Genomic DNA, 12,100 nt, shown 5'->3' on the forward strand with positions numbered 1-12,100 from the left:
TGGCGGAGTAGCCCTGCCTGTCCGCTGGAAAACAATAGAAACAGCACAGAAGGGACAGAGTTAGCCTGTTCCGACTGGACCAATCCGCTCCAAAAACCTCACACATCCCGACTCGGGCTCGGCCAGGTGGGGGAGGAATATCCGCGCCGGGAACCTCGGGAGAATAAATCTAAAGCAGGATGCTTTATTTAAGCGTTTCGGGCTAGCCACCTAGCCTGCTAGTCGAGCTAACGTTAGCCCGTCTTACCTTAAAAAACATAGAGTTAGCAGCTAGCGGCTAACGGCTACAAGGAGGCGGAGGATCAGCTGTTTGCTAGACAGATGCTGTAGGAAGGAGCGGACAGCGACGATTTCACAGTAAGTGAATTTAAAATTATCTGGAAAGTCTTGTCGTGTGTTTTGCCGTAGCGTTAGCTAAAAAATAATGTGTTCATTAAGCTGAGTGATTGCTGCCAAGTTTGTGTTAGCCAGCGACTAGCCAGCTAACTAGCCCCCCGCTAACCGAGCTAACTACTTAATACTCGAGCAAAAAATAAAAAAGTTTCACACAAGTTTTGGACCCGCTATGATGCTCGCACGGAGGGAAACACCATCGGTGATATATACACGGAGGTGAAGTTAGAGGCTAACGCGAGCTAGCGCTAAAAAACACCTATTTTGGTGATAGTTTTTTAAGGAATTGTCGACGCTCCAACTTTGATTTTTTGAGTGGAGGAATGTTGCTAACTTAACTAGCTCAACGGGAGTTAGTTTGATAGCGAGGCTGTTTCATTGATTTAAAATTGAAATGTAGAGTTAATTATTTATTTTGGAGAGAAAGAAGAAAAGTAGCGTGGTTTGTTTTCACGCCGCAGGGTTTAAAATCAGAGGTTTTTTAAATTAAACTGTGGCTCTAACAGGACTCCTCTGTTTTTGTTACACAGCAAGTTAAACGAGCTGTTGTATATAATGAAGGATCATAGTGAGTAAAGAAAATAAAATCAGGAGGCTGAATGGTTTTGCACCCAAAAACGTTAATTTTCCTCTCCGGCAGTGAGTGCCGCTGTGACTGAAGGCCATTAGCAAGACAAAGGTCGCCTCCATGGAGCCAGCACAGGAGTCTTTGTAAAGGGCGAGGGGGGTGTATATAGACGCCCAGAGTGAGAGAGAAAAAAAGAGCCAAATTCAGCATTTTATGGACGAAACCTGAGCCGGGAGTTTTACTATTATTGATGATGGCGGATTTTGTTACACCGCGACACAGCGCGGTGATGGAGAGGCTCCGCCGGAGGATCGAGCTCTTCCGGCAGCATCACAACAGCTGCGAGAGCCGCTACGAGAGCGCGACGCTGGAGCGGCTGGAGCTGGAGAGGCAGCAGACCTTCGCCCTGCACCAGCGCTGCCTGCAGGCCAAAGCCAAGCGGTCCAACAAGCACCGGCAGCCCCAGCCCAGCGGCGACCAGGCCGGACAGAGAGCGCCCGGCAGCGGAGGCGGAGGAGGGAGCGCGGAGCTCGGGGAGAGCGGAGGGACGGCGGCGGAGCAGAGCCGGAACAGCACCCTGATAGCGGTGAGTGAGCACCGGACACACGCTGGATGTTACAGACACACCACCGACACACTACGTCGTTATCCGTGCATAGTAGTCTGGTGTTTGTGTTTACATTGTGCAGTTCTGCTGTCCCCGTGAGCCCTTAGGTTTAGTTTATGCAAGAAACCACAGCGCAAATTAGTAAATACACAAGGTATAAAGACTGTTTTTCATCTGTAGTCTCCTTGGCTAATGTGTAACACACAGCTTCCTAAAATACAACAAAGAAAAAATAGGGCATACAGTTTACAAAACTGCTTTAACCCTTGGACACGAGCAGATTATTGTTGTTGTTTTGTTTTTTTTTCAAAAACGGGAGAAGCTAACAAATAATCTAAAAAGACATGGCTCAGAAATAAGCAAAATTAAAAAAAAAAAAAAGAATAAATACAATGAAAAATCAAACCAAAACAAGAATTAAACAAAAGATCTGCACACTGTATTAAAAGCTCCCAGTTAATTTTAATTGTACCACGTTTTGATCTAGCTAAGATCTTCGTTAGACATTTTCAAATTTTTATAATGCCCGATGAAGATCTCTGTTTATTACAATACTTTGCTTAATTTAATGTCATAACAATATTCTATTAAACTTTACCATAATAGTAGTTTATGTAACTTGATTTTATAGTAGTAGCTGTAATAGCTGTGTAACTGTAGTTCATTGAATAATTTTGTATTTGAGTAGTTTAGAGGACATTTAAAAATATCAAGATATATACTGTGTATCGTGATATTGCTTGAAAATACTGTGATATTATTTTAAAGCTGTATTGCCCAGCCCGAGTTTAAATGTGTTCTGATGGTATTTTCACTGCTTTACTTTACCATCAGACAGCCGGTTTCGATGGGGAAGCCATAAACATCTTCAGTTCCCTATCTTTGCTCTGGTCAAAGCCACCAGACTCCATTATAAAAAATGTAATTTTAGCCTGCTGGAGACTGAGGTGCTGGTCTACCGCTGCCTCAATCCGTTAGTCAGTTATTGTTGCTGTGTGACTTAGGCAAATCCAAACAAACACTTTCAAACACCGAATTCACACAATAACACAAACTAACTAAGTGTTGGAGGCGGCGGTAGACCAGCAGCTCCTGTGTTCAGCGATGTTAAATCGCTGTTTCTCTCAGTGGAGTTTGGCGGTGAAGAGAGTGATATTACAGCGTCATTTCATATTGAAAATCACTGTCTGACATTAAGGTAAAGTGGCAAAAATACCGTCTTCATAGCGCACACATCAACTGATATAGATTGTTTTAGGTGGGACTTTATTCAGGTGGCTAAAATGTGTTTGGTCGGTGACCCCCCCGTCCACAGCAGTAGTCTGCTCAGCTTCCATGGCGGTTTGTGGCTGCATCTCTAAACTGGGGGCGTTCTGGCTGACTTCTTCTGTTTTAAATATACTGTGTATGGATGAGTACTCTGTGAAACCTCACCTAAAAAAAATCTGGACCATCCCTTCAATAAACCACCAAAGAGGGAGGGTTGTGGTATTTACTGATTAGATTCAGATTGCTTTAATCAGGAGTCACAGTGTGACTCTCAGTACAATACTGTCCCAAAATGTTTCTCATGATAATTATGGTCGAGGCGATTGTGTGTTTTGCTGTCTGTGGCCAGACATTAGTGGTGGGTAAATGGACCAAATAGTGAAGGGTTACTGCACATAACCTTTAATTAGGTGGTGTGAGTTAAACCAGCAAAATCAGCATGAACAACCAGAGCTAAACTAGTTTACCTTTCGCTGTTAACAGTAGTCTTTTGAATGAAATAACGGGCATAAAAACACTTTTAACATGACTGAATATTAGAAACTTAAACTCCAGATCAATCAACTAAACACATATAAAACAGTTTCTCGCTGCATTATGGGAAATTTGCTAATATTGGTATTATCTTATCAGTATGATTTTATGATAAATAATCACAAATTTCACAGTAATTTTATTAATCTCATTTAGCCCGGCATTGTTATTTCTAGAGCAAAATTTTATCATTAAAAATCTCTTGTATGTACTGACTTAAGATATTTAATTAAGAATTTAAATGTATAAAGCTCAAAAGAAATTTAAAGAAAAGGGTGTTAAGTTAAATAAGCATTGACTTACACGTTTATTTAACATGAGAAGTGTGAACCACAGTTCAAAAATAACATTTATACAGACAGAGTTTTAATAGTATTGTGACATTTTTGGCTTGGTCTTTAATCCCAAATAAATCTGAGTATTTTGTCTGATTTCATGTGAAGGAATTTGATAGAGGTGTAGAGGGCGACAATGCAAATCTAAAAGAATAATCAATGCATTTACCTGCATGATTTATCTTTTTTAATTGTGTACTTGCTAATTTAAGTATTGTTCCGTAAATAAAATGAACATATGCATTTACTTTCAGCAACAGCTTTTTATTAACCCACTTTAATATTACACACACTCGCATCACTCTGCACACAAAATACAGCTTTAAAAAAGCTTTAAAAAATTTTATATATTAATATTATATTCAGATCTCCCTGACTTAATTTTTTACCAACATCATTTCTTATCATAAATATTCATCAATTTTTTAGCATTTTAACCCTTTATATGCCACATATTTGACCTGATGCCACTGTTTTTTAGATTTTAAAAAACCCCACACACAATAAGAATTATTTTTCGATGTACTACTTGCAAAGCAGATTTTTTTTTTATCATCTCTGTCTGGGATATGTCAGTTATTAACAGCAACATTGACTGTGACAGTGCACCTAGTGGAAATGTATTTTCTCTATGTGTCAAATATGATAAAGATGATGTCATCAGGTGGAAAAAAGTAAAAATTAAATTCAAAGGCAAAAGTCCAGAATGAAATAATACAATTTGGGCATTTTTTGAATATCCCAGTCTGGGATATGTCAGTGATCAGCAGCTACATTGATTGTGACAGGTCACCTGGTGGAAATAGCATGTATTTCCTCCATATGCCAAATATGGTCAAAATGACAAATTCAGAGTCAAAAGCCCAGAATGACACCCAGAAATAACACAAGTCCTGTTTTTCTGCTCTGATGGCTGTGGGATCAAAAATGTCAGTTTGAATGGGTTTCATTCTAGGAGCTGAGCTGGAAATTCACTGATGACACAAAAATACACAATTTTGTGAAAACATGCCAAATGCATAAACACAGTCAAAATGATCAAAAACTGAAGAATGAAAAGTGCGTAAAATGAGTCCAACAGTACCTAAAGTTTATTAAAACAGCAGTAAGTTAGTGTATTTATGATGTGCACGTTTTACGGCGGATATGTTTACCCGTGTAGTTGGTTCTCTTTTAAAGAACAAACAACCAGGTCTTATTACTTTGTTACAGGCCATCATAATGTTGAGAATTGGGTTTTAAATTTTAAAATTATTGGCTTTTCTGCATCGAGGCTTAAGCTTTCCAGAGAGCACCACAATGCATCAGAGAATCGTATTTTAACCCGGACCTCTAATGTGTCGTGTGTTGACATGTTGTTGATGTTTCTTCGCGTGCTTGTGTTGTCTATTTGCAGTGTGTTGAGCTCTCAAGGCCTCCGTAAAAAAAACCTGAAACACCATTTAGTACAAACATGCAACAAGTCCAAATCATCCCCACTGACACTGATACAAGCAGACACACGGACCCACAGTCTGACAGGGAGCTCTGAGTATCAGACGTTTGACTGATTGATCACCGTTTCTGTGCTCCAGCGGCTCATCAGTGAAATCCTCCTCACCGTTGTCTTTGTGATTGTGTCGGTGATTGACAGAGGAAGTGTTGTTTTGTGGCCGTCTGGTCACATGACCGCTGTGTTTCTGGCTGTGGTTGCTTTCACAAACGCAGACTGGATCCGTTCAGCCACTTCATAACTGCTGCAGTGTCCAAATCCCAACCGGATCTAAGACTTTGACTTTTTCCTTTCTGTTTTAGTATTTATTGCAGTGATGGCGCAGAAATAATTATGCAATAAGTTTATCTACAGAAAATTGATAATCTAACTAATCTATTAGAAAAAAAAGCCACAATTTTGCAGGTGTTACAATTCTTTGCTTTTCTCTGTCACATAAACTGATTCCCACTGGGGTTTTTAATTAGTGTTTATCGAACTTAAAAATTGCATTTATCATTGAGACTCACAAAATAAGCTATTTATAGGTTCAGCAGCAGCGTTTTTATTTATAACTGTGGCTCTACATGTTTGCATATGAACCTGCCTGAAGGTGCACTTGTGATAAACCATCTGCAGCTCAGCCCAACACCAAAATTCAAACCACAGGATTTAAATCTTCCGCACTTCCAACCTGATTACGCCTCTCATTTCGGGTACTCATAGTGAAAACTAAAACTATTAATCTTCACGCTGTTTAAGGGTCATTTACACCAGAATTGTTTGTAATGTAACACTCACAATTCGTTTTTTCTTTAAATCTACCGTTCTTCAGTGAAGATATACCTCATTTCTGTGGTGAAAATTTAAGTAAGTCATATTTTAAGAGTTAAAATCTTGCAAGTGTGTGTGTGTGTGTGTGCATGCACGCGCGTTAGCAGAAACTCAGCTGTTAGAAAACAGAGGAGGGGAGTGTAGAAGAGTCCAAAGTCCATCTGATAGTTGGCTCTCAGAGCAGGTGAGACTGCAGGTGGGCTGCAGGTTTACATCTGTCTGTTGGAAAAGTTCAGCTCTCATTTACCACATAAAGGAAACTGTGCTCATACAAAATGTCAAGCTGACCCACAGAGAGAAAATAAAACCAAATCAAAATTTTGTGGCCCTTAAAAATGTTCCATCTAAATTTGAAACCCCATTTTTGTGTGAAAACAGTTTGCGCCCACATTCTTGTTTCCAGGTCGTTTTATTGTGCAGCCCCCTGAAAAACACCTTAGCAACAGTAAAATCTCTTCTTCTTCATCCTCGCTTTAGTTCACAGACAACATCTGGTGACAGTCATTATTTTATGGTCCCAAAAATATATAATTACAGAAAAAGTTAGAGGCAACAGAAAGTCTGTAACTGCAGAGTTTCAGTTGGTTCCTCCAGCTCTCTGTGATCGTCACTTTGTTTCTGTGCAGCTGAATTCACCATGTAGCAGCTTTTGCCAACCACCAAAATCATTATTTTATAATCAGTATGTCTTCTTGACAAAATCAACTTAAATCCATAAACTCTGATACGTGTTTGACTTTTTTATTGGCATTTAAAATGTTCGATTACAGAGAAAGTTACAAGCTCACTGAAACCCAAAGCAGGCGTTTTAAGATTTCTCAGATTTACCTGGAGGCTGTTTGGCAGCTCTGTACTGGAGCTGAAATAACACTGTTTTAATCTGGAAAAAGTGCTGAAACTGAGAGAAAATTATATTTACCAGTTAAAGCAGACATGGATATACTCTATATCCTCATTCCCATGGCACAGAAAACCCTATCATCTGGCTTTTTAATGCAATGAGAATGCGATCGGCATTCTCACCCAGGTCAAATGACTGCAGTAGACACGACTTTTCATCGCCTCCGGCTCCGATCAGCATTAATGGGAACACAACACCCGGGTGAACACGGTGCAATGACGCACCATCACACTAATTAAAGAAAAGAAACCACTGAAAAGTTTACAAAGACCTCTGAGTCTAAAGCTTTGTTCTGTTTACCTGTTCTCCTTCCTGTCTGTCACGTTGCATGGACACATCAACAAATCAAAAAACAAACGCCAACTGACAGAAAAGGCAGACTCGCTCTGTAGGGGTGAGTTCATTGGCAGTGGGAATATAGCCAATTGCTCATTTGCGTATTTAAAAAATTCTGGTATTTCCCACCAAAACTAGCACACGCTAGTGCTCTGAGTGCTCTGAAAAAAGACGCTGGGTGTGGCGTCTTTTCTCAATGCAGATGCATAAACTCTCTTTCCGTAGGGAACAAAAAAAAGCAGGCACAGAGAAAAAATGCTATATGGACATAAGATGCTTATAGAGATTGTTATGGCCTTTTCTGGGGATCCTTGAAAATATTCTAGTGTCTGTTGATGACGTTTTTGGGTCGTTAAAAAGCATTGAATAGTCACTGAGCAGTTACAGGTCCTGTACAAGATTTTCTTGGCTCCTGCAGGATGTTCAGAGTTGAGTAAGTGGAGTGCAGGCGGTGCTTCGAGGCAGTGGTTCCCAACTGGTCCAGCCGCAGAGTCCAGGTTTCTCCTTAGTCATTAGTTCAACACATCAGATAAATTATCACATTGAGTTTCATTTCACAAAATATAAGCAACATTTTAGCTTGGTTGGGAACCACTGCTTTAAGGGGTGGCAATTGGTACAGTTTACTTCCGCTCTGAAGGGTTTCGACCTATTAACAGAGTTTGTTTGCGTTCAGACAGTAAATAATTTAGCAAAGGAATGCAAAGCTCAAGAAATGAGTCCTCATTATCTGTAGGGACGGCACTTATTCTTTCATGAGGAAAGACACCGAAAATCATCCTGTAACAGACTCACTGTGGGAGGAGTATCATTAAATATGAGCAAAAGTTTGTCCAGTAATATTTAAAATGGTTATGGGAGCTGAGGAAGTCTCACGATCATTGAAGATTTTCTACAGGTTCATCAAACAGTTGTCACATTAACAAAGTCAGGAAAATGGTCAAAAGTGATGTTTCTGCCTCCAGTCGGGTTCAGAGGACTGAGGTTTTGTAACAACACCTGCCTAAAGTCTCCACGTTGGGTTTTACTTTAGTTTTTCCACCCTTCTGGGAGTTTAAATTTAGTCCGGTGTTAGATAGAGCTGATATGAGGAGTACTCCACCCTCGTTACATGGAGTCAGCTTGTTCGTCAGCGTGAATCTGCTCTCAGCAGAGACGGACTGACAAACCCTGACTGGAGTCCTGAGAGGTGACTCAGTATGAGCAGAAACCCCCCACCGCCCCCTCACCGCTGACTCATCACTGCGTGTGTCGCTGTGTGTGTGGCTGTTTGTGTGTGTGTGTGTGTGTGTGTGTGTGTGTTTGTCCTGAACACTAACACTGTCAGGAAACGCCTCGCTCTGCTCCGTGTCGTCAACTTGCTCCGTGTCGCTGCTGTAGGAGGCGGGCCCGAATCACCTCTGCAGGGCCGTGATTGGCTTCTCTCAGTTGTGATGTCACTAACTGCAGGTCAAAACACTTTAATTCAGATTTTAATATCGATATTTAATGTTTTTAAAACAATCAGCACCACAGCCGAGCTCATATAAGAGTTTATCTAACATTTCAATTTGTATTTTTTTGATATTCAGTATTTGAAAGTAAAATATATAGTGCTGAGAAATATTGGAGCATGTATCATCGGATGGTATGAATTATTCAAATTTAGTGTTTAAAGGTAGCATCTGTCTCTTTTAACATCTCTTGGTGTATATGGTAATTGTAGGAACTGTTACAAATGAATTAGCAGTCTCATTAATAGTAATATTAGTATATTGTGTATTTTTCAGTAGATTTTTTTGGGCTTTGCATTTGCTTGATTTGCTAAAAATAAACACCGCTGTCTTTTTTGCTTTGTCTCTTATCAAATTTTCAAATTATTTTTACATAAAATTCATGATATCATGACATTAAGTTACACATATTGCAATAGAGGGTTTTATCCATATTGCCCACCTTTCCAGTGTATTGGAGCATATTCACTTTTTACACAAGCATTAACCTTAAATTAACTTTTTAAAGATTAGAAACAGGAAGATATGATCTTTAAGGATGATATTATAATGTCACAGAATCACAAATATTAACAGGTAATGTAGGATCACAGTTTATATTCTTTTAGTGGTAAACAATAATTAGGAATTAAAACACATTTAAAACTAAGATATCTTAAACTTGCATTAAAAACACAGCTCAGATAGAGACAAAAAACAACTAAAAATGTCCTTTAATTTTTGTTTACGTAGCTGTTACTGATTTATCTGTGATGATATCGACCAGCAACGTCAGCCAGCAGATTTATGGGTCTGGTTCTAGAAGTTACCGTGTGTTTACGAGCACTTAGAAGAATAGACATAACCAAAAAAACACAGTAAAAGTCAAATAAACATCAGCGACAGAAATGTAAAACAAGAGTTTCAGTGCAAGAAACCAAATATTCATGCTGAAAGAATGCAATCAAACTCCGAGAAGGTGACGTAAACACACTAGATATTTTGGATTTTTGTGGCAAAGCGAGAGACAAAACTTTGAGGATGAGTCACTCTGAAGATATTTAGGAGCCTTTATTTATTTCACAGTGATGTTAAATATGCAGATTCAGTTGTTTTAGCCACAACAAAGACATTCAGTGTCTTCTGAACAGACATATCTGGGCTTTATCATCCTGCAAAATGAAAGCCTATTTTTACATTCTCAGAGACTGTTACTGCTGAAATGGTAGTGTTCGTGACCGGAAAATGTCATTTAACTTCTGTCTCTCTGACGAAGGTGTATATTACATTTTTAAAAAAGACAGCAACTGGGCGCAAACACAAGCAAAGGTGGTAACTATACAAAGAAACTCAGTTCAGCTTGGTCCAAAAAGATTTGAAAGGTGTGCCAGTTTATTTAGATCGATCGTTTAGTTGATCCAAGTAGAAAAAGACATTCAAAATGAGAAAGTCCTGTTTTTAAACTTCTTATTTTGTCTGGACATCAGTCAGAGATCCCTCTGATAGTCACTTAATATAAAAAGTGTCTTCTCATTGAGAGTAAACAAATCCTCCTTACTTAAACAATTAAGTGACTATAACAATATTTATTAAAATACAATCAAGAATTCATTTTAGCACTTAGAGTAAAATTTCTTTCATGGTATTAAATCTGCTCAGACTGTAGTTATTAATGTAATACAGCCATTTATTACTTCATATCTTTTTCATTAATTGTGTAAAGTTTGCTGTTACTGTGAGCTAAAGTATTAAAGAAAACCCCAAATCACTGTTTGAATCACAGTAAAAATAACTTGAGTGTACTCATTTTTAATACTTTGTAAAAGTTTTGTCAGAGCAAACACTCAACACAGACCGTGAATATTAGAATATCTCTGCTGCACTGAATTTCAGGCCCTAACATGTAATCTGAACTCATTCATGTTATATTTAAGCCTTTAGGGACTGTTTGGTGCATTTTATGCGCTTTTCATTCTTAATTTTTTGATAATTCTTAATGCACATGGCATGCATTTTGCCAAGATTGTATATTTTTTTTGTTTAATCTATGAGTTTCCAGCTCATCTACAATAAGTCTAAAATACACCGTGGAAACTACATTGTTACATTCAGACCGTTAAGAGCAAAAAAATGCTCGATGAAACCCATTCAAACTGACATTTTGATCCCACAGCCATCAAAGCAGAAAAACGTGTAATAAGTGTGTGCAGCGGGCCCTAAGGGTTAATAAATCTTGTACTGTGATCTATTATATTTACAGTGGTATCATTAATGAGTTGCACAGTAGTTTTAGTTGTTGTAACCTGACAGATGAAGCTTTCTGCACACTCAAGGGACTCCAGTTCCCAGAATGCAGCTGCTGTGCTCATTGCATTGTGACCTCCCCTCACCCCCTCCTCCCCCAGTAGATGGCAGTGTGTTGTACCCCCTCCTCCACCTCCCACTCTTCGGCCAGCTCTGTATCCATGGTAACGGGGAGGAGGGGTCAGACCAGTATTTCAGGTTTGAGGAGCTCAGTGAGTCACCAGAGTTTCCTTTTCCTCGGGGCAGACGCGCTGCTCTCTCTCTTTTCTCTGGTTTTCCAGTCATCTTTATTTGCACTGGGGTTACTTTGGCAGTTACTGCATAACTACTTTCTTAAAAATATTTTGATTTTATCACAAAAAATGACGCGTCTTGTAGGCACTGCTTATATTTTTCTTTTTACTTATCTTATCTTATCTTGTACACACCCTGATTTTATTTCCCTATGCTGCTGTGATAATGCAGACGTCCCAGATATCAGACTAGATTATCTTAAATGTTTGGGCTGTGTCAACAAAAAGTGAAAATGCAAGATGTATTCAGGGTGCATGCTGATGTTTTTATTATTTTAGTTTGTCCGTTTACCATCACCCCCCCAAAAAGAAAAACAAAACAGAAGAGATTATTTATATTTGAGAAACAGTAACCAGTGATTTTCTACCTTAAATATTTTTTGGATTATCAGAATTGTTGCAGATTAATTTCCTGTCAGTCAATTTATTGATTAATTAATGGTTGGAGCTCCAGACCCAGGCGCGCACACACACCAGAGTCAGTTCAGTCACCATTCATTTCTGTGGTCGTCTCCTTGGTGATGTGTTCAAACTTTATGTCGACTCTGTTTCATTGTTCCCTGAAGGGAAACTCACCTTGCTCACCTTAATCCAAACACAAACAAACCAAAGTCCCGGAGGCACCGTCAGTATTCCTACCAGGATGTTTCCACTGCGTCAAGTAAAATCATAGGAAACAAAAACAATCATTTTGCTAATGAAATTAACAAAACATAACCTTGAAATATGTCAAAAATCCACACCAAAAGAAGTTTAGTTAAGTCTAAATTATGACATTATTAT

At 38.9% G+C, this 12,100-nt stretch overlaps 1 protein-coding gene across 1 annotated transcript in view; it reads left to right on the plus strand.

Annotated features, from left to right (window-relative positions):
- The window catches only part of LOC121947852 (mastermind-like protein 1), a 33,134-nt gene continuing 21,034 nt past the window's right edge, over nt 1–12,100 (plus strand). Inside the window, 1 exon segment of the mRNA XM_042493005.1 lies at nt 1–1,547. Coding sequence (XP_042348939.1) covers nt 1,212–1,547 — 336 coding nt within the window. The 5' untranslated portion in view covers nt 1–1,211.

This window comes from Plectropomus leopardus, chromosome 9 (genome assembly GCF_008729295.1).
Source record: "Plectropomus leopardus isolate mb chromosome 9, YSFRI_Pleo_2.0, whole genome shotgun sequence".
Classification (NCBI taxonomy): Eukaryota; Metazoa; Chordata; class Actinopteri; order Perciformes; family Serranidae; genus Plectropomus; species Plectropomus leopardus.